The 27,547-nt window shown below is 41.3% G+C and overlaps 1 protein-coding gene across 5 annotated transcripts in view; it reads left to right on the forward strand.

The window, feature by feature from the left end:
* The first annotated feature begins 359 nt into the window (after positions 1–359).
* emid1 (EMI domain containing 1) overlaps positions 360–27,547 on the forward strand; it is a 51,957-nt gene continuing 24,769 nt past the window's right edge. Inside the window, exons 1-3 of one of the 5 annotated variants that reach the window (XM_088409402.1) lie at positions 360–1,122; positions 10,306–10,419; positions 11,745–11,848. In XM_088409402.1, coding sequence (XP_088265528.1) covers positions 956–1,122; positions 10,306–10,419; positions 11,745–11,848 — 385 coding nt within the window. In that variant the 5' untranslated portion in view covers positions 360–955. The remainder of the gene's footprint in view (positions 1,123–10,305; positions 10,420–11,744; positions 11,849–27,547) is intronic. The other 4 variants (XM_088409426.1, XR_015864974.1, XM_088409410.1 and 1 more) reach the window with 4 other exon arrangements.

Here is a 27,547-nt window from a genome sequence, read left to right on the forward strand (position 1 = left end):
TGGCATCTCTGATTAATATTGCATTTATGGAATATGAATTAAGCAGTAAAATCAGTTTTTTTCATCTTGGGCAGCCATTTTGTTCCTGAAAACTACATCAGTTGTCCAGGATTATTTGGGCCGCAAAAGTCTTGAAAAATAAACATTTCTAATTTATTACATGATTTATTTGGTGTTTGTGGCTGACAACCAGTTGAGGGTGCCCCCTGTCTACTGCTCAAAGACAGCACAGCCTCCTAAGTAGTGAGGTTAAGAGGCTATAGAAAATAGATGGATGGACAATTCTGTCGTTCTAATCATAGAAACGGGGTTTCAAATTTTCAAATTCAAAACCAGGGGAGGTGTCATTTTGAGATGATGGCAAAATGGCTGGCACCTGAGATGGATGGAAAATGGGTGGATTTTTCCGCTTTATCATATTCCACACAACCAATATAGTATATGACAACACCATGTTTAGAATAGTGGGGTTCCATAGAACATGCAAAGTTTGGATTTTTTTTTTTTTTTACTTGGATCTCAAAAAAGGGTACCTCGTGAAGTGTCTTGACTTGAGCATGCATTGTCCTTGTGAGAGAGAGACATCGAAACGGGGCAGGGTAAGAGGACTAAGTAGGCTGTGCTTTAAAGAGACCAGAGGAGCCTATAAAAGTGCTTTCATGCCCACTGGTGTTTCCAGCTCCATGTGCGCAGTCGCACCGAGGAGCACAATTAAAGCGCGCACGTCTTAAACATGCATTCTTTGGATGATTAAGCCATCATGCCGATAAGCTTTTAAGACATTCGTATAATAATATTCTGCTGCCTGAGATGCGCGTGTTTTCTCCACTTGTCTCGCTTTGACAACATTTCTGCTTCAACTTTCTCCCCATTTTTCCGAGCTGGCACATTTCACCGGGGGAAGTGCGGCTCATTGAACCGTTCGGGCTGCTGTTTTGCATTTGATGCCACGGCAATGGGGAATTGCCAAATGGAGAACGTGTTCGCCCGATGCAGGAAAAGTTTGCTTTGGACACTGCTGGTTCTTTGGCTGTGCGCGCCCGCTGACGGAACCTGGAAGACTGGACTTTACAAAACCAGAGAGCAAGCTGCAACCTCTCATACCTCCATTTACCAGAAAAGGTAAGCATCTTTAATTCACTTTCACTTTGTTTGCCCGCCCGTTCTGTGCGTAGGAGACGCAAATAAAGCGCTTTTGAAGCATCTCACATTGTGGCTCGATGTTTGCTTCTTTCCTCTCCATCCGTCTTACGGGTCTCATTGTATTCCTGACACTGGTTTCCCTTTTCCTGTCCGTGTGTGCTGAGTGCTCTCATCCTGAAGTTAGCTGGCCCAACCTCTTGGGAGCAGTCACAGCTCCTAGCTAGGTACAAAAGATGCAACATCTTCTAAACTTGTCTTTTTTCTCCGACTTTAATTAGGTGTCTGTTTAGCTTCCGAGCTTCTTATCTGGAAACAGAAACTAAACTCCGATGCAACGTTTTCCCATTTTGCAAATATTTATGCTGTCGGGGTATGCTCTAGTGGTATTCCACCAGCAATCTTTAAGTATGCAGACAAATAATGAAATTCAGTTTGAAAGGGATGCTTGCTTGCCCAGTCACCACATTTCAGATTCTAATTCTTGTTTGTAAATGCTTGTGTGTTCTGTGGTTTTGTGTGTTTATGCTGTGTCCATGGGGATGAGACTGCATTGTTACATGAAGATTTGAATTTGTCAGGTCTTGCAAAATACTCCCTAGTCTTTGTTTGTTTGTTTGTATTGATTGTTTGCAGAAATGTGTATACACTTGAAAAAAGCTTTAACCGTAAACACGTTTCCACAAGAGGATAAATTACGTTGCAATTTTTTTCGTGATGTATTATAGTCCATTTAGCAGTTAAACAATTCTCTCTGAGATCAGGTATTCTCGAAGGCTCCACATTGGTTTCCATGTCAGTTTTAATTGAGCTCTCTATAGATTAAACCGCGAATTAATAGAGAAAAGAAAAAGATCTATTTTGTCTAATTGTAAAAATATATTCTTGACTTTTTGTTTGAGTACTGTAATAAAACGATGCAGATTGCGATCATGGTAATGGAACCTCATTGGGGCGATGAGCAGTGAGCACATCTGCCTCACGGTTCTGAGGTTGCGATTTCAAGGACCAACTCACATTCACTTTGATTTGAATCTGGGTTGCAGGTTTGAAGCCAGTGGGGAGGTTCCATGTGACTATGGGATCGCAAGCTTTTATGAAACCAAGAGCTGCATTTCTTGGGTCCCGGTTAATGTGAAGAGCTTGAAACACACCTGAATAAAAACGAAATGATGAAATTGCCTTTAATCAATTTATTATATAAATTTACACATTTATTACACATAGGTTTATACATTTACTTGAAAATGTGTGTACCGTCAGATAGGCTTGATCGCTTTTTAGGGGGTACTCTCTCCCCAGGTGGCTTTCATGGCTCCGAGCCCATGGTGCACTGGCCAGCCTCGCTGCTTGGTTCCCTTGTCATTCATGGCCTCAGGTCTGTTGACATATTTACTAAACACATGCATCTGGGACTTCATTGCATCTGGACTCACTTTCTTCCCCTGAAAGTTGAGAAGTTTACAGTTGGTCTGTTAATGGTAGATAACATTTGTGGGACGGGAGCTGCTGCGGGGTTCATAAGGGTCAGGGGGTTTAAAGAGTCATGGGATCGAGCAAAAGTAAGAAAGAGCTTGGAGTTTATCATGTGTAAACAGCCACACAGCAACATTTTAACACATTCAATGCCAGCGATGTATTTTCACGTTTTTTAAGAGTCCAGACATACAATTTCAGATACTTAAAAGGACAATGTGTAAGATTTAGAGACGTCTTCATTACGGACAGCAGGAGGTGCTGCATTTACCATTGTCCGTAGCTATAACAGACATGGCCGCCTCTGGAGGAGTTCCACCTCCCATGTAATACAATTTAATGATAACTAGACCTACGATTATATTTAAAACATACTGTTGGTTGTTAAGAACACATTTATTTACACGTTTTTCAATTTATAATCATTTAATTGATTCCTTTATAGTGAAAAAGTGTCTAAATTTTACACATTGTCCCTTTAAGTATCTGAAAATGAATGTCCTAATGTGCTTAAAAGCAATGTAATACCTAAGTATCTGTCCACACTCCTAAAATGTGAAAATATGTCCCTGGCATTGAATGAAATAAGAAGTTCACATGTTGCAGGGAATATTTAAAAAATAAACATATATATATATATAAGACAGCTCCTTGAAAAATGCAGTCTAATTTGGCCTTGCAAAAAGAACTACTATCAAACTACTAATCAACTCTGAAAGCTAAATTTGATCTTATTTTTTAAATGCAGCATTTTAATACATATTTTGAATTGTTTGAAATGATGTTTTGGCTCGTTGAACCAATTGTCCCCACTGCAAAGAGAATCTGAGCGATGAAGTTCAGACGTTCTCATGTTAGCAGAGGGAGAAAAGAGGAATGCATTCCCGCCCCAGCAGTTCTCAAATGAAAGGAGATTAAAACTACTTTGAGTCATTTCTCGACTGGTGCGGTCACTCTGTAGCCTTGCTGATAAAGCGGTCATTCAGCCTCTTCCTCCTCTAAAACTACACAGCTCAGTCCTCTGACGGGGGGGTAGCGGCTTTATTTGGTGCCTCGTCCTTTTCTTTATCTTCCCCTTGAGCACTTGTCATGGTCTGACAGGCAGTCTGAGCCCTATGGCCTGCCTCATTCCTCATCCATCTTAACCACGTCCACCTTTCTTTAAGTATGGGAATAAAGAGGGCTGGGATTCCAGTGGCTCAGCTTTACTCAGTAAACTTTAATGAAAATGTTTTTGAAAGCGGCGACATATAAAAACAGCGGCTGTTCTTATTTAAACTGGAATACAGGAGCGGCTGCAATACTAGGCAAAACTTAAAATTGAAAAAAATACAAAGGCAACATTTGCAGAATTGTGAAACATGACAAAAGACAAATAATTTGCTGATGGCCAAATGGGGGAATTGGCCTTAACTAGCAATATTAGATGTAGATTATACATTGTAAATGTCCCTAATATTGTGGTTGAATTCTTGCTGTGGTGGTCGTGCAGCCTTCCATTTATCATGTGGCTCATGCGCTCACAATTTTGTGGGCTGTTTCTTTGGCTTTAATGCTCATGGAGTTGGCTGCTCCTTTCAAAATGTCTTATTATTATGGATGTAGCTTACAAGAGTGATGAACTGCACCGGATCACATGTTTTGATTTTTTTTTTTTCCTCATGCACAGCTATACCAGAATTTTTTTTAAGCAGCTGCACTTCGGTGCTATATACACTGCAACAATACTGAAAGGGAACAAATTATGCTGTTTATTTGCTTGTGAGCAACGTCACGCTTTAGCTGAATAAAGTCCATCCGCCTTAAACTTGTAAAGTAGCACGCAGAACAGACGATAGTTTGTTTCATTTAGTGTTAAATGACCAGATATGAACAAGTTATGGTGACACTTATGACACCATGAATCCTCAAATTTTTATCGCAACGGTCATCTCTCTTCAACTAGCCATGTTGAATTTACCTTGCTTCCACTTCCACTGGCTTACTGCTTGGCTTACACGCGGTGCTTTTCTTTTTGCTGATCGGTTCTTTCAATTGTCTGTTTGGTTAAGTTTGCCCCACCTCAGAAATGCGCTTCAGGAAAACTGCTTACACTCATACGCTGGTATAGCGGTGAGTGTGGTTCCCAGGCTAACAAATTATGGTCCTTCTCCGAGTTTGCTTGAAACTATGGAGTTTACTCTTATACTAAACACAGAACAAAAATAATTGCACTGTTTATTTAAATACAAAAAAGGTGTTGGTTTAAAACATTGCTAACTTGCGCTAATGCTAATGTTATTGGAGAATCATTTATTAGCATCAACTTCAGGAGTGATATTCCTTGAAATAATATTTGCGCACAAACCCTTTGAAAACAGGCAGAGGTAAGATAATATGACTCAAACTCACAAAATATTACCAATCTGTGCAAGGAAAAAAAAAAAGATTTATTAAAGGGCCGTATTGCGGGAATCCAACTTTTTGCAGCTATTGCCCTTGTTACAATGTTATCTATCACTCTAAACCCCACAAAATGATACATTCCTTCATTGATGCATTTCTTAGAATTCCTTGCTTTTTCTGGTAAGATTTTGCAGCGTGTTGGCTAAGTAAACAGCAACGTTTCATTTATTAGTTACAAATGTTTACTGTAGACGTGGCAAAAATGCATGATATGTAGCACATTGTAGTACTACATAATTCACCTGGAACTACAGTATTGTTATGAGTAGTGGTTTTTTGGGGGGACCGATTTAATTGGTGGAAGGGGTGTTATTTGTGTGGTCTCTTTGACACGTGTTTTGCTCTGTTGGCAACTCCAGTTTATCTCAAAACATCTGCTATAGACTTCTTCACTCACTCCAATTCCTGATCGCTGCAACGTTAGCTTTTTGGTTGAGTTAATCATTTATGTATATTTAACTGTGAAAACTTAAAATCGCATGATGTGGGTGCTTTAATAGCGTTTTTCCGCATAATTTGTTGTCATTCAAAGTGTGTTGTCTATTCATGCATGGAACTACTCTGCCCCGAAGAGGGCGAAATATACAGGAAGAGCCTTGTTTTTTTTCCAATTGTGATCATTGTAGTATATTTTCATGTAACCTGATTACTTTATTTTTTTGTCCTTTCAAGTTATAGTTAATTTTGAATTTTTAAGAAAATGTTAGGAAAGATACAAGAGATTAAAGATGTAGAAGTGGCAGAACGAAAATCCAAGTTGTTTGAATATTGCCTATTTACAAGATAATCTTGTAATTGACAGAGAAGTCGAGTGCTTAACACGCAGTAATGAATGAACATCCAGCCATGATGATGTTTTTGGGTTGTTGAGTTTTAGTAGGTGAGAAAAAATGTTGAACTCAATGAATAAACATTTTAATAATCGTGATTTCACTCTCAGTCAAAATTAAGGAGATTATTATTATCTCCATAATCTTCCAGCTATATGAATGTTTCTTTTCTCCCTTCAAGCCATCTGTCCGTATGTGAAACACATTTGATGGCACTCCAGGTGGATCCGCCTTCTCACTTGCAAACACTTGAAGATGCACACAGCCGTGACACACTCAAAGGCAACAGGTGTCTACACATGGAAGGCCCAGACAAAGACATATGAGGGTTTTCCCTTGGTTCTCCATGGCTACTGTGAGGAAGCTCTTCAGTGTGACCTTTGATGACCTTTCGGGGGCTCTTTCTGTTTCGTCGTGCACAACATGCGCGCACACGCTTTGAACTTGCAGTATGAAGAGACTCCACCCCCTGTGTTTCCTATCGTCATTTAACGGGCCACCGTCCCATGTGTGTTTGATCATCCGTTGCTCATTTAATTTCTCCAATTTCCTTTATAAACCACTTTGTCTTTTCAAGCTAATGCAGATCGTGACAAACTCTTGCTTCAGTAACAACCTTGCAATTTGTCCTCAGCACCTTTGTGTCTTTTGCTTCTCCTGTTCTATGGTATTATGTCTCGCTTATCATCTTCTTCTCTCTTTTGACTATTTTCTCATGAAAAGCTTCTTGTGTGACTGACTTCTCTTTTTGCCATGTCTGTGCAAGCAGGTTTCGCCTTAACTCTAAAACCATGTTCACATGGCCTGGAAACATTCCAAAACCCTACCTTCTTTAGGTTTAATTCAGTTTTTCTATGCACACACGTAACCATTTAACCATTAAAACATTGGCAAAAAGTGCAGTTAATGGTGGCCCAAGGTCTTGGCACAGTAGTCAAGCCTCTTGCCACCCCCCATAAAAGTTACTGACATTCTCCACCAGCATCTGCTTATGAAATGCTTTTGCCCTCTTAGCTTTTGTCTGCCAGCTTTTTCCTCTTCTCTTAGTACGAAGTGTACTAAGCACGCTCATGAAAGATGCAAACTGTGTGTGCTGCACGACGACCAGATGGGCCAACACTGAGGATGTACTAGAATGCCATTTTTTTTTAAAGTGTTGATGTTTGATGATTTATCTCTCTTGCAGCAATGTCATTGTGCCATGTGCGTTTTGGGGATATGATTCACTCACTTCAGACTCCAGTAAGGGGAAGACTCTTTTGAAATGTGACTATTATTGTCCATGAAGACGCCGCGAAAACATCAAAGATGCATGTATAATAGTCATTGAAAATGAAATGAGGGAGCTTTTGAATAACCTTATTGGATCCCACAGTAGATAATTGTGACAATTATTTTTAAGCTTGCAGGTACACTGAAGGAATGTTTCCTTGCATGCTCCCATGCAAGGAGCATATGGAGAAAGTATTGTTTTCCCGTGTGTCATACGTCATTGCTCATTATGGTAAGCTGATTCGGAAATTGTAAAATGCCAAGCGCTCTTCTTATTACGGTCACCAACGTTGGCGTTTCCTCTGCGATAATTACCTAAGTGCGACGTAAAGAAAACGGGAAGCCATAAAAGTCACCCCTGCTAGTAGCAATCTTTAGCGGTTCCCAGGTGAAACCCCACAAACTCCCCCAGAGCCTGGGAAATTGATCCTTATCTCTTGCTTGCGGGTGATGAAAGGATGAGAACAGACCACCCCTGCACAGTTCTGCTCAACTTGACTGAATCCCCCTCACTATCTAACATTTTCCATTAATGATTAGAGATGTGCCCCCACCCTCACCACCTCAACCTGCGTGTAACCCTAACCCTGTGTGAAGACATTGTGATGTCATGTTCTAATCTTGCCGTAATCTTAGATATTTTGTTACCAGCAATCTAAATTGCTGTGCTTAAAGAACATCTCCTTGAAATTAGGTTTCCCTATACCTTCTTGGCTTGGGATTTAATGCATCCTGTAGTCATATTTTCATGTACTTCGACCTATGATTGGAAAATTCAACCCCGATTAACATCCAGTACAGGCCAAAGATTTGGACACACCTTCTCATTCAATGTTTGTTCTTTAATTTTATGACTGTTATGTTGTGGATTTACACTGAAGGCATCAAAACTATGAATAAACAAGTGTGGAGTTCTGTACGCAACAAAATAAGGTGTAACTGAAAACACGTTTACCGTTACAATTTCTTCAAAATAGCCACCCTTTGCTCTCATTACTGCTTTGCACACTCTTGCCATTCTTTCGATGAGCTTCAAGAGGTAGTCAGCTGAAAGTGTTCTTCACACGTGCGCCAAATCAAGGTTAATTCAAAGAATTTCTTACTTTATCAATGGGGTTAGGGAACATCAGTTGTGCAGAAGCCAGGTTCATACACAGCCAATAGCCCAATTGGACAAGTCAAAATTCATAACGTGGATAATTTTGTATTCATATTATGCCAATCTTCCAACTAGAGAAAAACAAGTGGCCATCATTATTTTAGGAAATTGAATGGGAAAGCGTGCGGCCTATACTATATATCATAAAATGTCGTTTGAAATGGCTAAGTCTTTATTGAACAAACATTAATATAAAGGGACTGGAGATGATATTGTGATAGTGAAACAAAAATCAAAGATTTTGTCATTTCGAAGTACGGAATAGACAGGTTCAACTTTTCAGGGACAATATATAGGGACAGTGACGAACAGACGAAACCGAGGTCAGCATTTACGAGAGTGCCGGGAAGAGGAAAGTCTGGAGACAGAAATGAACATACCGCATCATGTGTCAAACATGGCATAATCAGTGATACAACCGGAGAACACAATGTTATCGATGGTGTGACAGAAGGAATGAACTGTAAAGTGTAAATGCTCAAAAACGATCCAGAGGAAAGTGGACTTCAAGTTACAACTTCAAATTATATTAGGTCTGTTTCCAATTCTACCTCAGAAGAAAAATAGGTCCAAGGTATACTTGATCAAGTGCTCAGAGTATACAAAGATTTCTAGTGGAGTGCATCTTTTCATCAATCTGCAAATCTTTGTGTGCGGCCACCACCACATGTGGGCATTGTTAATGGAAGCTCAGCATCCTCTGCCTGTGGCGCTTTGTTTGAGTCGCTCTCACACTAACATATGGTCATGCGCATTGACAAACAGACGGTGGTGCCCCCCCACCCCACCCCTCCCACGCTTGCAAACACATTGGCAGCAGAACACACAAAGTTCTGCGCTCGCTAAGTGGCCTGCAGTTTCCTTTGTGGTTTCTAAATGGAGCTCACAGTTACAGAGCTGCAGTTATTGATTGTGTAAACACACCATGGTAATAGTTTGCCATGTTTGTCCTCCAGCTATCACCATGTGAATGTAATGTGTGGGCTTGTACACGTCATTGTTAATAAAATCATGGGAACACATGTCACATTTAACCGTCTCGTTGTTTTTTTATATTACGAGTAGCTCAAAACTGTGTAATGAGATTTTTTTATTTATTTATTTCTTCCATTTTCTAGAGCGGCTCAGCTTCACAAGGGTCGCAGGCTTGCTGGAGCCTATCCCAGCTTCGGGCAATAGGAGGGGGACACCCTGACCTGGTTGCCAGCCAACTGCAGGGCACATAGGGCCGCACCCAATCACACATGCAGAAAATGCAGTACATCCAATGCCTGTTTTTGGAGTGTGGGAGGAAGCCGGGGTGCCCGGAAACAATCCACCCGGGCACGGGGAGAACATGCAAACTACACACAGGAAGGCCAGACCGAGTTGGATTTGAACTCGGGTCCCTGAACCGTGAGACGTCTGTGCCAAACACTGCAAGACCAATTGGGCTCGATTTATTTATTTGTTTATTCATTTATTTATTTGTTTATGTATTAATTTATACTTTTGTTTTTTGGGTTCAGGTTGTTGTTTTTACACTCCCAGACAGTTGAGGCAATGTCTTACCAAGCTTCTGTGCTCACAGAGCACTGACCTTGCACTGGCATGTGCTGAAACACTCCTATCTCAGTACGAGACCTCATCTACTTGTCAGGGTGACATTCTTTGAGAACCAAATGCAAATGAATGGACACAACAGTGTAAATAGGGCTTACAATGCACTTCGGCATTGCTCATGGCTGAATTAAACTGTGTAAACACCATAAAAGAGCTTCAAGACAAAGGGATGGGGGGAGGGAGAAGTGAATCAAGACAACAACATATTGAATGTGACTGGGAAGCTAATTTCCTGTCATAAGCTTTAGTGTGAGGGTCTTTGTAGCGGTTTTCAAGTGGTGCACTACATAAATTATTTGCTTCCTGAAATGCTATTTTTATGTATCTCAAGAACAAATAGACTGCAAACTTGTCTTCAGAATTCTTTTTGTGCCCCTTCAGAAACTGGTGCCCTCATACAGTCACAAAGACGGTGAGTTGCCAGGTGCAGAATGGGACTGTTGTGCAGAGAGTCTACCAGACGTGCCGCTGGCCGCAGGGATGTACAGGGGGCAGGTGAGCACTAGACGCGTATCATCTACACGCCAGGGTGGCTATCGTTTATGCACTTTATGTTAGGACTTTGGTTCTAAGTACCCCTAGACTTACGTGAAGGCACTTCAAGAGTACATGTGATTTTAGAAAAGATTTCTGCAGATACAGTGTCGACAAATCTAATGCCGTGAATGGACATATTTTTCTTTCCGAATTAATTGGAACATGAAGCAACTTCTTTCTAAAATGTGTTCCTGTGACACATTTGCAAATTGTTGAGGGTCTTTATTTTGTCTTGCTTTCATGTTGTTAGTAATATACAAAGTGATAAGTGAGTAATATACAAATGCGCTTGTCATCAGTGATGTAATTTTTCGGCAGGTAAGCCAGAAATAAAACTTATCTCATTAAACTATCTTCTGGGGCTGCTTTTTAAAATATGCCTTGATATACCACTACAGATGTAATGTAATAGTTTAATAAATCAGACACGGATGCAACACCACTTTTCACGTACCAAGTTTTCAAATAGTGATTACCACAAAAATGGCATGTTTTTTTCAACTAATGTTGCATCATCAATTAGAGCAAGCTATTTTAAAAACCTCGGATGATACCGGTACGTACTTACATACATACATACATACATACATACATACATACATACATACATACATACATACATACATACATACATACGTACGTGGTTCTAAGTTCACTGCTCCCAAAAGGAACTAGTTCATGCATCTCCGTTTTTTTATATAGAATTTGTCGCTGAAAGCCATCATCCTCAAAAATTTACCAAGCTCTTCCTTTAAATGAGCAATTAAACCAAAAACGGGAGTGTAGTGCTTAATATTAAAACACAAATAAATTACACGATACAAAAAGTAGGAACTAGGCTGAGGTGTAGCTGTCACACACTCCAACTTAACCTTCGGGTGACCGTTAAAACCACACCCTACCTGCGACTTCCTTTCGCTCATTCCATTTGGTGAGGTCCGACATTGGCATACTTCAATCCATTGATTGTACCCTAGTGAAAAGTCTCTACGACTCAACTGAGGAAATAAAACGAGGATAACACAAAAGGTGCCATTGCTTAAACAAAGTACTAAACAGCCACACTAAGAAAGCGCATTAAACGTTGTCTGTTCCCCTTTTTTGCCTTTGTTTACTTTGCCACATCCTGTTCCTGATCCTTTGTTAAATTTATAGACATTTTTGTGTATGTAGTTGGTGCAACCCTCATAGGCCTTCTGGAAAAACAAAGGCCAGATCTAGGTTAATTGCCCCAAGCTTTATGGTGATGAAGTATGTAACGCTTTTAAATTTTTGTTTTCCAGCTACAAGACAGTTGTTCGACCTTCCTATAAAATGGTGTACCGCACTGTGACCTCACTGGAGTGGAAATGCTGTCCAGGATTTAGCGGTACCGCCTGTGATGAAGGTAAGTGCGAACAGGAGGAAAGTTAGCATAATAAGGGACATTTGACAATTGCGTTTTTGAAACACATGGTGATGATATCAAACATAACAGTTTTGATAACCCAGATAAAGCATCTTTCAATGCCGTGGAAATAAGTTACTGTTAACATCGTTATTAGTAATGGATAATAATGTCGGTGTGATGTACAGTATTATTAATGAATAACAATAGCAAGGTGTAAAAATGAAACACTTCAGCCTCGACTCAACTGACGTTTCATCAGGTTAAATTTGCTCATTGTGCCGCTCTTCTTTAGTGAGGTTTTGTGGTGTGGCTGGAACATAGTCATCATCCCCTTAAAGTGTTATGTTAGCACAGCTGTTTTCTTTTCATGACCACAGTAGCTGAGATACATGTAGATGTGTAATGACTTTCCCTGGCAGAGGCACCTCTGCACAGAACGTCTAGGAAAGAGGGTGGAGTGTCTATTCGGGTAAGAAAAAATGGCCAGGCTTTTGTGGTCACGATTTGGTGGTCCTGAAGGCAGGGCCTGTTTGTCCAACAGTCTGCAGGTGAGCTCCACGTGATCACAACAGTCACAATACAACCTCACGCAACATTACGCTAAGTTCACCGGCGGGCTAGACTTTACTTAACAAAAGCAGAGGAGAGAGGAAATGATCCAATTAAGTTGTTGCCAAAGGAGATTCCCCTCCGGTTGGCATGGCAGCAGGGGGCTGTCGAGCCAGCAGGGATGCTAGGATTAGCCACTTAACTGAGCGCTGTTTTGGGTGGCTCAGATCACAGGCAGCGCTGAGTGGAAGTGACACTTTCCATTCACGGGGGCCTTACTCTCTGGCACCGCCGACGCTATCCAGGGCCACCGGCGCTTTGTTCTGTCCCCGCCATGGGAGCAAAACCGCTAAAAGGACCTCAGAACCTGAGAGCGGGCCGACGCCCGCCTCATTCACAGCTTGAAGCCAAAATAAAAGCTGGCCGCATGGGCAAAGCCGGCCCGGGGCGTGGGCCTAAATCTCTCGCCACCGAGTGAAGTAAAAGCTGCACACGCAGTTCAATGAGTGCAAGTTTGAAAGGCAACTCTTGAAGGGATACTAAACTTATTTCCCCCTTATCACCAGTAAACGTTCATGCTTTGTCTATAATTAATTTGATAACTGATGAAACAGTTGTTTTTCATGTACAATTAATACCTTTGAAAAAGCTTTTTCCCGCTTGATGTCGTGCCTGCTTCGGCTTTCTACGGATATTTCCTCCCACATTCCAAGAATATGCAGCATATGCATACTCCAAATTGTCCCGAGGTACGTTTGTGAGAAAGGGTGCTTGTTCGTCTTTATGCGCCCCGCGATTGGCTGGCAACCAGTTCAGGGTGTACTGCCTGAAGACGGCTGAACGACACTCCTCATGTGACCAAGGCCAGCCTGTTCACCTGTTTTTTGTGTTTGGTCATGTGACGTTCGCAAGGAGAGCCGTGATTTGTTGTTACCTGGGTGCATGTGATGTCATTTTCATTCGATAGCAGTGACAGATAGTGGTTAAAGAATGAACTTTGTGTCGCTTAAATTGCTCAATAGGTCAAGTATCCCTTTAACAGCATACTGAAGAACTCATGAGGCCCCTTGAAAAGCCGGAACCATATATTTTTGGGGGACCTCTGATTCCATCATCATTTTTGTCCGGCTCGTCATACTCCGGAAAATGTGTATGATCCACTCATTTAGTTTGACTCCCATCATTCTATCAACGGGCCAACCCAGGTCACCACTGACTCACTCCAAGTTTCGGTACGCGATATAACAGCGTGAACGTCTTGCTCGCCTTAAGGTGCAAAGTGAGGATAGGCAGCGTATCCGCTGACGGTGCTCTCACTGATGTGGCGAAACGGAGATGAGAGATTTGTTTTCTCTTGTGTCGATCTATTCTCACCACTCCTCTGCCTTCCAGCCATCGGCAAACATAAATCAGCTGCTCCGGTGGAGGAGAAGTTGAGATAACATGTCTCTGTTTGAGTTTTGTGTTTCCCAAAACCAAGGCAGCAACAGCAGCATCACGCTGAGATAAATGGGGGAGGATATTGCGGACTGATGGTGCCATGCTGTCACACAGGATTTCAGGCCTATCATATTCATACTTCTAAAGCAAAACATTACATCACATCAGGGCTCATAACCAAGCATGCACTCCTTCAGAGTCCATGCGGGGTAACATAAAACTACATCCGACAGGCACCGCTCACATGTGCTCTTTTTTGACTGTCTCACCCCGACCTCGGGCTCTGGCTGGAATTCCAGGGCAGTGGTGTAATTACTGACTTCTAATTGTTTTCTATGAGGTTTGGGAGATATTGTCTTACCTCTGGACCGGGAACATAATGGTCTTTATCACTGATTGAGTCCAATGGAGAAAAAAAAAAAAAAAGCCTAAGTATTTACAGATGGAGGAAATTTCATAGCCTGCCAGGAGCAGGGATTTAATGTATGCTTGGTTAGCTTTGGCATTCCATAGTACAGCAAAATGCCTTTTTTTAAGATGGCATATCTTCCAACCAAAATACAAAAAAAAAAAAAAATCCTCATCAAGAGACAAAGCAGAGATATCAGGATGAACTAAACTTTTGAAGCTGGAGTTAAAATATTTTATTCCATCAGCAGCAATGCTGATGCCAATATTCAAACTTGTCTGAGCGTTTATCTTCTCTTGAGACCATGACTATTGACGACACTTGATATCTTGGTTGTGATTTGACGTATGGACGAGAGCCATCAAACAGATGTGTGAACCTAATCTCCTATGTGGGGCTCCCAGGCCTTACACAGCATTAGGGGAGGGGGGGTGTAGTCGCACATTAGCATGGCTGTCAAAGCTCCGCTGCAGGGGGTACCCATCAAGACATATCTAACAGCCATGCGGAGGAGGCTGCGGCTTTCTGAGATACAATTTGTGGTATGGCTAGGAGGCTGAGGCGCGTTGTCCTTATAAGCTGCCGAAACTTAATCTGTGTTTTCACAGCTCTGCTCGGCCTTATCGTGGGCCTACACACTAAGCCCATTGCTTTAAACATCATTCAGTCACACTTTGCAAAAGCGCGAGTGGGAGTGTGCACGGATGTACATTGTGTGCGCGTGCGTTCGCCAAACTGGGGATGTGGGTTTGGAGCGGGAAGTGTTGCGCAGGAGAATTTGTTCATTGAAAGATGCGGCTGTTTGTGGGTGATTAGCTGCTGCAGAGTGGCAGGCTTTAGTAGCTGTTTGTGGATGGAAGACCAGACTGAGGTGAGCAAGAGCAGGTAATCTCGTCTCCCACTCCTTTTGGACCCCAACAGCAAAGTTATGGAAATCTCAAGACTGCCAACACATCTTTTATTCAAATGTCAGATTCTCCTGGAAAGTTTCAGATGTTTCTGTGTTGTTTGGCTTCATGTTTCCCCACGTATAGTCTTGATGCACTTTCGAAGTCTGCGGAGACACACAAAATGCAAACGTGCATTGAGGTAGGCTGCTGCAGAAAGGCCGCACAGCAGCCGATCTTCATTGTGTCAGTGGCAAAAGCAAATGTTGAGACCCAAATTGGAAGCAGCTGAGACAGATGAGGTGAAGCACCCTCGCCGCTCCCGCAGCCGTCTCTCACGGGAAGTGCCTGGAAAGTTATTACATTAACAGATCCACCACTGAAAAGAATACGATTAGCATCGTATACTGCCAATTGATATTAGCAGTTCGGTCAACCCGCAACACTTTCCAGATCCGCAATAGTGACATTTTTTCTGCTTTCTGAAAAGCAATCAAAACCATAGAAGTCTAATTGTGAATGGCCATCCTTTCTTTTTTTCTTTTTTTTGACCAACATTTCTTATAACATGAATTTATCATTTATTTCAATATTTTGTCCCCCACCTAATGGCACAGCACGTTTTATAGATTTCATGTGACGTACAAAGTTTCCAGGTCAGTCTCCCTTGAATCTGAGTTAAGTTTTATGTAGCTGGCTCCTGAGCTGGAAACGGCAATTCCGCTCACTGATTTATTTATTATTTCCCAACACTTCCCTCGGGAGCTCATTCAAATCTGTTTTTCCTACACTTAGAGAGGAAAGTAGGGCTCATCAGCAGTGAAAAAAAAAAAAAAAAACACTTGTGCAAAGAGACCAACATTGCCACTAATATTGATTGAGTGTACCTCAGCAAGATTCATTTCTATCAGACACGTTGATTTAGCTGCTTGCTGTACTGCTGGATCATTTAAACATTCTAATTTGGCAGAATCGACAGAGTCCTAATTTCAATTGGTTGGTATTCTGGAAAGGATCAAGGGTCAATCCTTGTCTTTCCAGAGGATAAAACTTCATCCATAAAGGCTTTTGGCTTGCTCATATAGGCAGATAAAATTTCAGTCAACCTTGATGGTGAACATTTGAAGCAGGGACTTGGTCAGCCCCTATGGCAATGTAAAAGTGGCTTCTCTGTGCTTACTGTTGCTACATGCAGAGTCCTCTGCATTTGTAAAACAACAAATGAATGAAAAAGACCATTTTAAAGCTTCATATACACCCTAACTGTAATTGAGTTTTGATTTTTTATATTTTTTAAGTTTTAAATCAACCGCGTTATACGCGATCTTGTTCCACTCAGTTAACTCAGACGTTAACCTTTTAATCTACTTTACTGCATACCTTCATCTTCAGCTCTTTTCAACCACTGAACGGGGTTTCTATAAGCATAACTTTTGATCTAAATGTGAAAAGAGAATCCAGTTACGTCATTACCAATTTTAAATATTTTAGATGATCACTTTCAAGTGAAAAGCAAGTGCCGGACCTGCATCTTCGTTTGTGTGACGATAAAAAAATTGAACATTAAATTGCTTTTACTTGTCTTTTGAATTAATCATTTTAGAAGTCTTATATTTGCTGGTCATCTGACCGCATCTGGATTGAATGTGTCTTTTTGTTTTTTTGAGCGATGACTTACATAATTACTTACTACATTTCATCTCAGATATGGAGCGCTTCTTTTATGTCATATTAGTGGTTTTGCACACGCCACTGGCTTTCACGAGGTAGATGCTTGTATGCCTTTGTTCCGAGCTCTTAAACACACGTAGTACGACATCAGCAAAGGTCCACTGTTGCCTCTAAGTGGGTGGGATAATATGGACTCGACCTTGAAGCCTCTGCTTCCATGTACTCTCAACCACAAACAAGCCACATCACACAGATTTTGCTGCGGTTTGCAGTGATGACATCATTTATGGGCGCTCAACCGTCGACCTCCCAAACTATCCCCCCCTTGGGTTTTGTCACCTCTTCCCAGCCAACTTTTAGATACGACTGTTGCCTCTGCTGCTTTGCTTCTACGTTTGTTTCCATCTGTTCACGTGGCGCCTTATTCGGTGCTGAGCAGGAAGCAACAATGAGATGAGAGGTGCTGATGGTTGCGATTAGTTCTGGACGAAAGGCAAGTAAAGATGATCTGCGGCTGCGTGCTTGTCTGCTGGGCTTTGAATAATATCCAGCAAAGATAAATGATCTCGCTTGAAAGACCAGAAGAGTGAAGAGCGGAGCGCACAGTATGTCCCTCTAAAGTTCAAATGACTGATGTACTTGTATGAAGCAGTTGGATTATATGGCAAACAAATGGAGGGGATTCACAGGAAGTGTGAGCGACGTATGATTACAGGAGTGTGCCGTTTTGCTTTTTCTGCATCATGCCAAGTATAGAATCACTCGGCAAAATCGCCAAAGTTTGCGAATGAATGTTTGCCCAAGGACTGTGACTCAATGTTGGCCCGGTTGACATCAATGTGCACATCTTTCCTTACTCAAAGAAGCGGCTCTATTATCGCGATGATGCTAATAATTGCTCCAAAAACAGATGTCTTGTAATTGTTTAGGAATTAAAACCTAACTATACCAAGTTCCAACTGGACTATCATCAAGGAATATTACTTTTTATGTCCAACTTTGGGATCCTGCCATCCAAGGAGCTTTTCATTAACCACTTTAAGGACCTCGGGCATAGGTACCATAACAAAGAACCTCCTGATGCCTTCCCAGAGGGGGGGTCAGCAGGAGCGTACCCCATACAAGGACTCGAAACTGCTGTCAGGTCAACTCCCCTGTTTTCGTTTTTATTTGGAATAAATGCCAGAAAACAGGACAAAACCAAAAGGACAAACAAAACACTGAGGTCTTGTGCATTATCCACATGTCTCACGTGACGGCATGCATTACAGTGGTTGGAACTCTTAGTTGTTGTGCAACTTGAGTGGCAGACATGCTCAAATGGCATCGTATGACCTAATTTTGCTTTTCTGTAACGCTCAGTTATTTATGAATTGTTTTAAGACCACAGTCCATTTCACTATCACGCAGAGAATCCCACCACTGTTATGTTTCATAACATGTGAAATACCATTTGCATTAATAGACCATGTAAGGCATGCCCCATTAAGGAAAGTGTTTGTCTCTGCTTTGCTCTTCAGCGTTTCCTCGGGTCATGTCCTTTTTACTTTTACAAATTAGCCAGTACAAGTGTGCAAGTTGGCAGCACAGCATCGGCAGCTAGTTTGCAAAACACTTTCTGGCACCTGCGTCCTTCGACGGACATCTTGTTTTGATTACCTCAGGGGAGCGTTGTGCCTTTTATGCTTTAGTGACCCACATCAGGAGGACATTGTTGCAGTGCTGCTAAGACAGTGTCGGGGGGCCCAACAGGGTGATCTCGTTAACTACAGGACGTACCCTTGAACCTCTAAACCAAGGCCTGCATTCCGCCCTTTCCACTGCCCCCATGGGACTCGTACAGGGGGGTTGCAACAGGGCTATTGTTTTGGTTGGACACATGCCACGTCCACAACGTGCGGCCAGCATTGTGCATGATGACCTCCCCTGCCTCTATCAGCACCATAAATAAAGGCCGCAGTGTGTCTGCATGTTGTAGCTTCCTGAGGTGGTAATGCCACCCATTCATGCTGAACTCACAATACGAGGCCGAGCTGCAAACACACCTCCAAAAACATACCTGGTCTTATCAGCACAAGCATACGTACAAAGAAAGGATGCTCTGCTTACTCAGTCGTGGAGTTTCGAAAACAAGGTCCGATAGAAGACACGGCCACGCATTTTGCCGCCTGCACACACTTCAGCTGCATTTGTTCTCAGTGACAGATTGGCAGTAAATCACGGCAAACGTGCCAGATTTGGAGGGCTGTCCTGTGACTGAAACCATGATGGACAAAGATTATGTCATGCGCCATTATTTCTTTTGGCAGGCCTTCACATTATATCCAAGCTCTTCAGAGACGCTGAGTAGCACATACATCACCTAGCTCTATCAAACTGTGCGTCTTTGGTGTTGTTCCATTGCTTTACGTCATTGGAAGTTAGAGAAAAAAAAAGATGAAAATTTTGCGTCAAACTTGGCAGTGCTCAATAAGGTTGTTATTGATTTCACCAAGATAGTCAATCCCGCAGGACTGTATATCTTGCTGCTGCATCAGATCCATATTATCAATAGGCTTGATTAAGACCAGAAAAACCTCAGTCGTTACACGCCTGACTTGGATCTCACAAAAAACATATCTGGTGTTAAGCTGTTGTAATTGTGTTTGTGACTTATCACTCACTGTGTTAGACAGAAGGCGCAATGACGGGCTGTGTTGTTGTTTTAATGGGTCGCATCTCTCTATGGAAGTCGGTTCCACTTAAATCTCACTTAAATGTCAGTTTAGTCTCGTCTGCAAATGTCTGCACTTGGTTTATAGTAACAAATTTGGTTCTCTGCTCTGTACCAAAGAAATCTATCTATGATAGATTGTGCATTACTCTGCATTACTAGTTCACGTTGGCAATGGTAAAAAGCGGTATAACACTGGTGCCAATCCAAAAAAGAACAATCAACATTATGGGATAACATCAGATCAAACATTATTGGTTTTAAATGAATCATACTTTTCAACACGCCTTACATTCCCGTACCTAGGCATTAACAGCTTTAGGTAATGAAATATGTTTGATGTATGTCACTAGGAAAACTTACAGAAAAGGATCTGGACCTGAGCACTCAAGTGGTCCTCAGCACATTTGGCCATTAACTATCATTATATCCAATTTCGAACTCACGGCTTATCCTTAGCTATGTCTTAATATGAACCATTCACGTTCCTGCAAAAATGATTCAAGTGACTTGGATAAGCACAGACATGTTACAGGAGCGTTACTAGATCTTTAGCCAGATGGGCCTTGACCCCAAGACAAAGCGGAGGATTACGGTCTGGTCTATAAATTGAAGCTCTTTAGTTATTCCTTCCCTGCTTGTGCTCGAGGCAGGACAACTGGGGATCTGGATCCATGCATTCCAAACGGAAAACGCTAACACCCTTAAGTTTCCGATTACCTCAAGTTATTTCTCGTTAATGAACAAGTTACATTACAAAATAGGGTAGAAGCATCTCTAATATTTTATAGTCCCAAACTCCTGTGAGTAAAATTGAGTAACTGCAATACGACACAATGCGTATTCCTCGAGAATAATAGAATGTACTGTACTTCTTGGTCTTTGGATTAGAATGGTTGTGGCGTCCCGACAAGTTTTTTCTTTTTTCAGGTCAGTGTTAGCTTTCTTAGAACTGAAAAGAGTACAGCATGACGTTAGTTAGTAATGAAGTATCAGCAAATCAAATGAAAGACAGCACCGTCAACATTTCAAAAGATTGCCGGAGATAGCGCGAATTAGAGCACGTGTGTTAGATAAAGTTTTTACCATTACCATGGTTTTCTAGAGTTTTTTTTTTTTTATGTTCTCCTCATTTTGGCTTCTAAGCTTATCTTGGACACCAGAGTAAAGCCAGTCAAGGATTCAAATATTCCAAAGGTCACTAAAAGTTAGAATGAAGTCTTCCACCAACGTTCTCACTTCAGATTTACACAAAGTTTGAAGGCAGGTAAATGAATATATAATAAATATACAGTATTGGCCATATCTGACCCCTCATCTCCATTTACTTGCAGTATTTCTTTAATGCAACAGTGTAAAGTTTTTTTTGTTTTCCTGCTGTGGTGCAGCTTCCCATCTGCCTCGTCTTTTTGTTCTCATGACACAGTATGAGTATCCACTGAAACGAGTGATTTGCATTTCTTTTATTCAAGGAAGCACTGTATTTACACATTTTAAAAAGCCTTTACCATTTATATCCATGAATGATCTAATTATTCCCTTAATTAATCATTTGCTGCATCGGTTCAATAACTTTGTAAGAAATGGCAAAGAAAAACAGCAATTTGCACAGCATGTGAGGACTTGGGGTTGTTTTTTTTGGGCCTGGGGCTGGAAAGGCCGACCCAGTACCTCACACAGTTCAGACTAGGTTCCTGGAGTTCATTGCTGCATTGAAGCACATACATACATACAACTGCATATTAGAATGATAAATATTATAAAAAGAATTTTTTTCCACTTTATCCTTCGCCTTGTTTTCTCATCCTCAACACATTTAGGTCTGACTTAGACACACGCAGTCTCAAGTGTATCGGAGGTGTTTACTGCACTTTGAATACAAATATAATTTTGGATGTGGGCTAAAAGGCACAAATAATTGACATAGGCAACACAGACTCCTCTTCAACACACTCGTGACTTAGACGTCACAATTCATGGAAAGTGCATTGTGTTCACTTGCCTGTCATAGGTAATTTGTAATGACTAAGTAGCCTCGCAGCCAGCTGCTCTCTGGCTCTAAGAAGCTTGCTGACAACTGGAAAGCTGAAAAGGCGGTGAATGTTGGATGGATTTCTCTTCGTCTGTCATTTTCCAGGTTATACATCAACAGAGTTATTACACTATTGATAGTAATGATTGAATGACAGGCAGGATGATGGATTGGAGCGATAGCCGTAGTGTAAGAAAGGAATGGATGGAAGAAGAGATGGATAAAGATGCATGGATAAATGAAACAATGGATGGATCATATGAATAAATACTTTCAATACTGTATAAGTTGATAAATAAATGTGTAATATAGAGATGGGCAACATAGTGTTTTGGCTATTTTCTTATTTTTCTGGGATGTTATTTCCCCCCCACATAGATTTTCTGTGGGGATCCAGTAATATATGTTAATCTCTTCTCCAAAATGTAGGAGCTATATTTTATTTCTCCAAAAAAAAATAATAACAATCAAGGGGCCACTAGTGTTGTCAGATGCCAGTTGGCCATCCATGCTGTAGAGGACAAATGAATGGAATGATGGATCACAAATGGACAGGTTTATGATGAGTGGGTGCAATTTTTTTTTGTTTTTTTTTTTGTAATGGATCGAGTGCAAGATTGTTGGTTGACAAAAGCATGGAGAGAGTGAAATGGTGGGTTGGCTGGAACATGGTGGTCGTCAGGATTTACAGGAAAATCTATGAATTTTCCTGATTGTGGTGGAATTTCTGTCCTAGCATATCGCTGGATGGTTTATCGAGCAGATGTCTTTATAAATAGCAGCATACCTGAGTGGATTGAGGGATAGAAGTTTTGACATTTGCCGGGATTAATAGACGTATGAATAGCTGAGTGACTGATGGACTGATGGAGATACTGAATTAGTATGGTAGATGAAGGGATGAAAAATCAAAGAAAATAAACTTGAAGATAAATGAATGCATCATAGGATTCGTCTATTTATTGGTAGACTTGAATGGATTATGTTTTGGATGGATGAAAAGAATGCTTGATGTATGGCTAGAGGCTCAGATGATGGGTACACGAATGGATTTAAGGATCGAGGGATTTAGTGTACATATGAATGGGTTGTAGGTTGGATGGATGGTGGACAAATAACTAGATACAGGAATTCAGTTCATATTCAAAGTGTTAAAAACAAACAAAGTATGAACAACACATAAGTAACAGAGCCGTAAGTGGGTAGGTTATGTACAGATACCCCCAATAATTTGAAATTGTGCATGGTAAATAAAATAAAGTGCATGTTCAAGATTCAGGAGTTTTCCAGTCATATGCATAGTAATACCACACAATGAAATTCTTATTCCGTTCACTTCCCCGAGCAGACAACGTTCCATAATCGAGCAAATAATAAGGTAGGCAATAAAACAAAAACAGTAATAGAGCAATAAGGAGGTAATAATGAACCACTAATAAAAGAATAGACTTACATTCTGAGCATATTACGGACTAGATTGAGTGAAAAGACCGTATACATATGAAGAAGATGCAAAATATCATGTAGTGCAAAATGTTATGGATTTAGCCGCCTCCTTGCACTGTGCAGGGTTGTATGTGTGTATGGTATGTTAGGTGCAGCTCTTTAAAAGTGGTGTACAAAGGTTTACAAATTTGTCAAAGTTTACAAATCAAGGATTACCATAAATAGTTACAGAATGTGAATATTTAGATAATGGAAGGGTAAATGAAATGCATGGCAGGAAGAAGGGATAAAAGTTCGGGTTGGTAGCGAGGTTGCTTTAGTAGCAAAGTTCTTCTCAACCAGGAATTGTCAGATGACATTGTGAGCCACAACTCTTTCTCAGAGCGCTTTGAAGACGTGCTAGTTGATTGTCTGGCCCTCACTGAAGTGTTCCCAGTTTGGGTTCAAAACGTAAGTTCCGTGACACCTGTCATGGAAATGTACTTTTAGACTTCAATAATGAGTGATAATACCAGAAGGAGCGTTAATCGCCAAATCCTCGTAGAGAAAGAGAAGGAACTACGAGGTGAATTTCACATAATTTCCACAGATGATGTCTTATTTAATTACAGACCTTCTAAGAAAAATCAGTTTTTATAGTGACCTGGAAATTGTCATATGAAGATTTACACAGGCATATTGTTTGAGTTTTAAAGAGCGACCTGAACCAAACAGTTACCCTAGTTTCAAGAGTACTTCTTTTCACACAGAGAAAACCCTTCCTGTAAGGATAAGGTTTGTGGGTATGTACATAGACTACAACAAGGGAAATGCATACATCTGTTTTATACCTTAGCACCAAAGTCCCGCAGAAGACAACATACACTGTCTGATAATGGCATTGAAGAGGAAGCTACACACACACACACATATGCATGTTTTAAGACACATTTAGTTGACATAGTCCAAATGTTTTATCTCTAGATGTGTCTGTGTTCTACATGTCACCACCAGCCGCTATGACCATGACTTTTAGTAGCAAATTGATTATTAGTAGCAAGCATCTTGGAAGAACATGAGTTAAACCCTAAAAGTCTCCAAAGAACAAAACCTCCCGTTTTATCTCTATGTTCATGAAACTCCGATAATTTATTTTGACCTCTTTGACTAAGTGCAACTGCCGGGTCCTAAATTATGTTTGTTCTGATGCAATAATAATGAAATCACAAAGCCATCTGTAAAGTATCTCACTTTCTAAGCGCTTCCAAATGCTTTTTTCCATTAGTTATGAAAGTTGAAGCAGTAAAACAACTACAGAAAAAATGGCTGAAGTTAAGTTTTTACATTTAAGTGAGCATTGGAAGCCATACTCCCCTTTAAGAAACAGTAAAACTCAAGAGACAGTTTTCGAAAGAGACTACGGATTGGAATACGAGTCCATGTTCACCCAAAAAAGAGCCAACTTGCTGGTGATATGAGGTTTTGTCAGAAATGTTAAAATCAATCTCCCAAATAAGTATACGAGCAAAGTCAGTGTAGGTTCCAGTGCTCAAATTCAGATGTGGATACAGATGTTTTGTAAAACAAAATTCAACTCGTTTATATTTCAAACGGGATGAAAACTGTTTTACTTTACTACGGGACCCCATTTCAGATATCACATAGAACTCTGCTGTTTGCATGTGAACAGAGCAATTAGTACTCACACAATAAAATCCTGGATGCTACAAGAGTGTCTAGTGTGAAGTTTTCCTTGGACTTTTTCTTTGCCTCCATCAGCACTTTCTCACACGGTGGGTGTGAAGGGGTATAGGGAAGACTTGTTTTCAAACGCTGTGGATGCCAGCATAGAGACATTTGGAGACGGGGAGCTTGGGTTCTTTTGTAAGCATATCGCACCAGGCCCGACTGGAGACCCGCGGGATCGGCAGACCCTCGTGGACCTGCACCCGTCACACGCTCTCTTTTATTAGCTGACACCGGCAGCATGATTGATGGTGTAGATGTGAGCTTCTCATCTGGCCTGTTGTTTGTCCGCGATGAGGAGGCGTTGACGGCTGGGCTAAATTTTCATCTGTTTCCCCGCTCCACTGCTCCTCCTGTAATCTGTTTCCAGTCCTCTGCATGGCACCCTCCCCTCGCACTCGCTGTGTTTGTGTGTTCTTTCATCATCCAGTGCATGTCCTCGCACAGTCAACTGTGGACATGTTGTACTGATAAGACCAACATTCTGTTGTGAAGGCAGAAGGAGAAAAACGATAAAAGGAGCTAGAGCACTTCCTTCCTCTATCACCCTCCTCGTGACTGTTATCATTACTCCTTTTCCCAGTGATTCCATAGCAAAGATAAAGATTTGTAGCGCTACTTAAGTGTGATCACATTGACCAGCGGCATCCTAGACATTCAAGCTGGAAAGTCAAATAACAGTGAGGGAGCAACCAAGTCCTGCATCATCAGTTCGGTGTGCCGTTGCCAAAAATGAGAGAGAGAGAAAAAAAAAAACCTACATCTGCTTTACAACTAGGAGCACTCCTTCTACAGCTCATAAATCTCCCTTTGAAACGGAAAAGACCCTAAGGGAAACCACTGTTGATTTTAACGTTTGGCCTCAACTAATTTTGGGATTATTCATCCTTTTTGGACTTGTTTAATGGGTGTAATCAGTAAAATAGACAAAATGCATTTTGCCTCAGCGTGACGAAAAACAGTTTCAGCTTTTTTTCTCCTCAATCTTTTATCGTAATAAGCAATTTATACTTGTAGTTGTTGAAGAGTGACATTTATTTGTGTGTTTTGTGATTTGTCACTTACATACTTAGACAACTTGCAATAGAATTTACATCAGAAACGTTCTTACTGAAAGTGTCACATTAAAATTTGCACAATTAAGGCAAACAGCGACACATCCATGTTAAATTTCATGGAATTCACCCCACATTACTGCTATAAAAAGGCGACTCAAAAGACAAAGCTGTGGAAGCCCTTTAAACGGCATTTATTTGATTTTTCTTTACTCAGAGACCAACTATTTTATTGTTGTAGTTTGCATTTTCTGTCTTTTCATTGCTTTTAGCAGCTTCTACCATGTCGCCGCTTGACTGAACACTCCAATATCTCTCATTTAAAGCTGTAAAATAAATCTCCCTCCCCATCCCCCGGGCCTGTGTTTTTTACTTTATCATCCCTTTGTTGAGCACAGAGAGCATGCATACTTATCTCCAGTGGCGCAAAACACAAACACACCAAGTCCCCGCATGCATGAAGGCCCACTTTCTTCTCAAAGGATGTGGACATGAGACAGAACCTCATGCCGGAGAAACATTTGCCAGACCTGGGGTGTCGTCATTTTGGGTTTGGGTGGCTGCTTGTATTTGTGTGTACGTGTCCATGAAAAGCAGACATGGAACATGTAGATTTAAAAGGACACGTGTGCAGAGGTTATATGAGGCACAGAATTGGCTGTCAAGCATAATAGCTTTCCACATGTGCAGGAACAAAAAAGAATAGGAAGAAGAAGACAATGCAGACCCAACAAGTGAGGGCCTTTTTTTTTGTGCAGGCCCAAGCCTGTTATCAGGATTTTTATCTCCAGGTTTCTGTGTTGAAATTCCCTGGACATCATTGCTCTTACTTCCTGGGGGGAAATGTGTAGTTACACCAGTTAGGTTAAGTTCTTGTCATCAACACTGAGATGCTACAGATAACGTCCTAAATTCCTCTGTTTGAGTAATTAGTGTCATCCCTCGAACACGACTCCTGGAGCCGGGTCTCACACACTCATGAAAGGATTTACCTCCACCTTCTCTGCAGCGGATTAAAGAAGAACCTGTGTTTGTTGTAACAGGCTGCAGGTCAGATAATACACGGATCTGCACAGTTGTTCAGAGGTCAACTAAGATTAGGTTTGTTTTGTCTGTAGTCTGTTTTGCTGGATGTAAGTTTAGCCTTTGTAATGGCTGTGGAATGAGCTCCAGGTTCTTTTCAAATAATGGCAGCCGTGGTCCCAATCATGTTTCATGTGGTATTTTTGTGACACTTTAACGTGAGGGCCATCATTTTATTTTAAAATATGTATTACTGCCGCTAAAACCCCCATGCGTCCTATCAGCGGGTAGTTTGACAGCGAGTGCTGAATTGAAGTACGCACGGCAAGTTTGACCCCAACCAGGTGCGCATGACCTGTGTCAGCATCTCGAGTTTTGGTGGTGGTGTACTGTTCCACGGTGCCACCTGAATGTTCCATGAGCCGAGCTTGAAAAAGTCAAGTCGGCTTTGATCCCACCCTGCGGCCCTGTAAGTAAGTGGGGTCTAATCCTCAAAAAGCCTTAAAAAGGCACAGAGGAATGCCTGGCACACAGCACGCCATTCACCCAAGGATTAGACTGAGCTCAGCATCACACTCTCATTTACTTCACTCCCTCTTCCTACATATACTCACTCATACGGGGCTTTGGTGTGTGTCTTTGCATTTGTACACATTCTAGTGTGCGTATTTGTAGGTTAAGAGTTTGTCACAAACATGGACATTAAGGCCGTATTATTCAAACTACATCATGGGATGTCCAATGAT

Source organism: Hippichthys cyanospilos, chromosome 1, assembly GCF_059441005.1.
Source record: "Hippichthys cyanospilos isolate Australia breed blue-spotted pipefish chromosome 1, RoL_Hcya_1.0, whole genome shotgun sequence".
Classification (NCBI taxonomy): Eukaryota; Metazoa; Chordata; class Actinopteri; order Syngnathiformes; family Syngnathidae; genus Hippichthys; species Hippichthys cyanospilos.